The 3,834-nt window shown below is 45.0% G+C and overlaps 1 protein-coding gene across 1 annotated transcript; it reads right to left on the bottom strand.

The window, feature by feature from the left end:
* Positions 1-2,297: 2,297 nt before the first annotated feature.
* Positions 2,298-3,161, bottom strand: LOC103020463 (endonuclease V-like). Its single transcript, XM_057551346.1, is given in 2 exon segments — positions 2,298-2,391; positions 2,394-3,161. Coding segments are annotated over 2 exon segments (861 nt in total). The 3' UTR covers position 2,298.
* Positions 3,162-3,834: the final 673 nt, after the last annotated feature.

Below are 3,834 nucleotides of genomic sequence, written 5' to 3'. Positions count from 1 at the left end.
CAAAATATACAAGCAGCTCATGCAGCTCAATATTAAAAAAACAAACAACCCAATCCAAAAATGGGCAGAAGACCTAAATAGACATTTCTCCAAAGAAGATATACAGATTGCCAACAAACACATGAAAGGATGCTCAACATCACTAATCATTAGAGAAATGCAAATCAAAATTACAATGAGGTATCACCTCACACCAGTCAGAATGGCCATCATTAAAAAATCTAGAAACAATAAATGCTGGAGAGGGTGTGGAGAAAAGGGAACCCTCTTGCACTGTTGGTGGGAATGTAAATTGATACAGCCACTATGGAGAACAGTATGGAGGTTCATTAAAAAACTAAAAATAGAACTACCATATGACCCAGCTATTCCATTACTGAGAAAACCATAATTCAAAAAGAGTCATGTACCACAATGTTCATTTCAGCACTATTTACCAAAGCCAGGACATGGAAGCAACCTAAATGTCCATCAACACATGAATGGATAAAGAAGATGTGGCACATATATACAATGGAATATTACTCAACCATAAAGAGAAACGAAATTGAGTTATCTGTAGTGAGGTGGATGGACCTAGAGTCTGTCATACAGAGTGAGGTAAGTCAGAAAGAGAAAAACAAATACTGTATGCTAACACATATATATGGAATCTAAAAAAAGAAAAAAGTTTGTGAAGAACCTAGGGGCAGGACAGGAATAAAGATGCAGACATAGAGAATGGACTTGAGGACATGGGGAGGGGGAAGGGTAAGCTGGGACGAAGTGAGAGAGTGGCATGGACATATATACACTACCAAATGTAAAATAGATAGCTAGTGGGAAGCAGCCACATAGCACAGGGAGATCAGCTTGGTGCTTTGTGACCACCTAGAGGGGTGGGATAGGGAGGGTGGGAGGGAGATGCAAGAGGGAGGGGATATGGGGATATATGTATACATATAGCTGATTCACTGTTATACAGCAGAAACTACCACACCATTGTAAAGCAATTATACTCCAATAAAGATGTTAAAAAAAAAAAAGGATGCCTTTCATCAGAATCTCCTGGAGTACTTGTTTTAATGCAGATCCCCAGGCCCAACAGGAGATCTCTGAATCACAACTCTGGATTGCTTGACCAGGAAGCCAGAGCCGAAAACATGAGTGAACCCATTTCCAAGCACACTTGAGACCACCACGGACACTCCACGAATCACAGGGAGATTTGAAGAACTCAAGATATGGGTTCCTAAGCATGTCCAGAAACATCACAATTTGGGCCTTGACATTAATGTGATCTCATTTTCTGTTGTTTATCTTAGATAAGGATCAATTTATAAGTGTCTTCTCTGAGAATGAACAGAGGGAACTAATTGACTGAAGGCACTGAGTATGGTTTCTACTTAAACAAATTTTTTACAGGAAAGTATTTAGCTGAGATGCTTCATTTTATCATTAAGTTTTTATTTATTGTTTTTTTTTATGGGAGGAGTGGCTCTGTATTAGTTATGTTCTGCTGCATAAAAATATTATTCCAGAACAAAGGTGAGATACTCAGAAACTGTGAGATAGGAACCTGGAAGCAGACTGGCTAGGTGGTTCTGTCCCAGGGTCTCTCCTGAGGTTGCAGTCAGATGACAGCCAGGGCTAGGGCATCTAAAGGCTTGAGCAGGGCTGGAGGCTGTCCAAGATGACTCCCTCACATGGTGACTGGCAGGTGGGCTCAGTTCTCTGCCATGTGGACTTCACAGAGCAGTTTACAACACAGCAGCTGACTTCTCTCGAAGTGAATGATGAGGGGGGAGAGAGAAGGAGGGGGCACCATCAAGACAAAAGTCCCAATGTGTTTTAGGCCTAGTATCAGAAGTGACACACCCTCACACACCCACACCTCCATTGGTCATACAGATGGACCAGGTTCAGTGTGGCCATAGGGCTACACCAGCCCCAGGAGGCCATCTTGGAAGCTGGCTACCACAGGCTCCAAGAAAAAAATAAATTCAAGATGGCCTGATGCTTTTAATGTACCAAAAAGAGATTTATATTTCCTTTGCAGGGTTTGGGAATAAGTAATGAATACAGAGAAAATAAACCAAACCCAAAACATGAGGCAATTATCAAGTGCAGGAAAAGCAAGAGGTTGTACAAAAAAGGGGATGTAATTACATTACATTACTCAGCTATGAGTAGTATGTGCAAAGAAAGAATAACGCAGACATTGAATTCTGATTCAATGAAAATGAGAAGATGGGTGGAAGGAAAGTGTATGAGAGGCTATGTGAGAGGGAACAAACTGTCAAGCCCCATGGCAGAAAGTCAATGGATAATTTCTAAATCTGTGGGCTCTTCTGAGACTCCCTGGGGGCACGGCTTTGGCCTCTGTGCCTTCTTGCTCCTTTCGGCCGCAAGGCAGGGGCCCCTTGGACTCCCAGGGTCCTGCGGATGTAGTCTGGGGAGTGGATGTCAGCCTGGTGCAGGGCCTCCAGAATCCGAAACTTGCAGCAGCCATGGGTCAGGCGCACGGCTGCCTCCAGGCTCATTTTGTGGCCCACAGAGACACAGAGGGGCTTGGTGCTGTGGTCGTGGCTCTTCAGCGCCATGCCCAGGATGGTCCCGGAACCTCCCATCAGAGGAAATGAGTCTCCTCCAGCCTTCAGGAGCCGTATCTTCTCCTTGTGCAGAGCGTTGTTCTCCAGCCCGTCCACCTGCAGGAGTTTCTTGGCCACCCCGATGCTGGACAGGTCTGTGAGGACACCAAGGTGGCAGGCCACCCCAAAGCCTTGGTGGTGAAGCACCCCATTTCCATCCACAAAAAGGACCTGGGGCATGAGGCGGGGCTCCTTCTGCCACAGCCACTGTACCACGTCCACCAGGAAGGGCACCTCTCGGAAGGCCAGGAAGCCTGACACATAGGGGTCTGTCAGGCTCACCATGCGACAGTCCTCATACATCACCTCGGGCTCAGGGTAGCTGAGCACCACCAGGGAGGCACAGGCGCTGACACTGTCGCCCTTCACAAAGGACACGTCCACGCCCCCGACCCTCTGCAGGCCCGAAAAGGCGGGGTCCCGTTGCCACGCCTCCGTGTCCCAGTCCACAACAAGGGTCTTCAACAGGGCTTGCTCCCGTTTCCAGAGCGACAGTGTTTCCTCTGGCGGCCTCCCAGCCTTTCCGGCCATGGCGCGGCCCTCCATCATTAAGTTTTAATACCAGCAAAAGGTGATGAGGCTCTTCCACTGCCTGGTCCTCCCTAACTCATTAAAGCATAGAACTATCAGAAGTCAAAATGCAGAGAAACACCAACATGGAGTCCCCACATGTGCTGGTAAATGTTGCTTCAAAGCAGAATTAAGTTTAGGGAACTTGTATAGAAAAAAGGTCAGAAACTGAGTTTTTTTCTTTTATGTTTGTTTAGTATGTGTGTGTGTGTGTGTGTGTGTGTGTGTGTGTGTAAAGGACATAGTTTTTGCAATAAGTCCAACATTATGCTGGAAATTTAAATGTTTTATTTCCTAATTCTCATAATAGGTCTGCTGGGTAGTAATTATTGTGTTACCCCATTATACAGTGTAGGAACCTGAAGCTTGAGTAACTTGCCCAGGGTCATATAGCAAGGAAAGTCACAAGGCAAAGAAAGATCTTGAACCTCCAAAGTTCATGATGTTTCCATTATACCATGCTTATAAAGAAACATGGAAAGAAATTAATACATAAAAGAAAGATATTAAATGTTAAAATTCCCATGACAATTTTTTCCTTTGCAATCTCAGAATTATCCAGTAGGCTGTACCCCTGAATCAGTTTTCTATCGAAACCCCAAGCCATTAAACAGTGATTTTCTTAAGTGCTTCA

This window comes from Balaenoptera acutorostrata, chromosome 8 (genome assembly GCF_949987535.1).
Source record: "Balaenoptera acutorostrata chromosome 8, mBalAcu1.1, whole genome shotgun sequence".
Taxonomy (NCBI): domain Eukaryota; kingdom Metazoa; phylum Chordata; class Mammalia; order Artiodactyla; family Balaenopteridae; genus Balaenoptera; species Balaenoptera acutorostrata.
The sequence above is the reverse complement of the archived record's forward strand: the minus strand, read 5'-3'. Positions and strand labels throughout refer to the sequence as shown.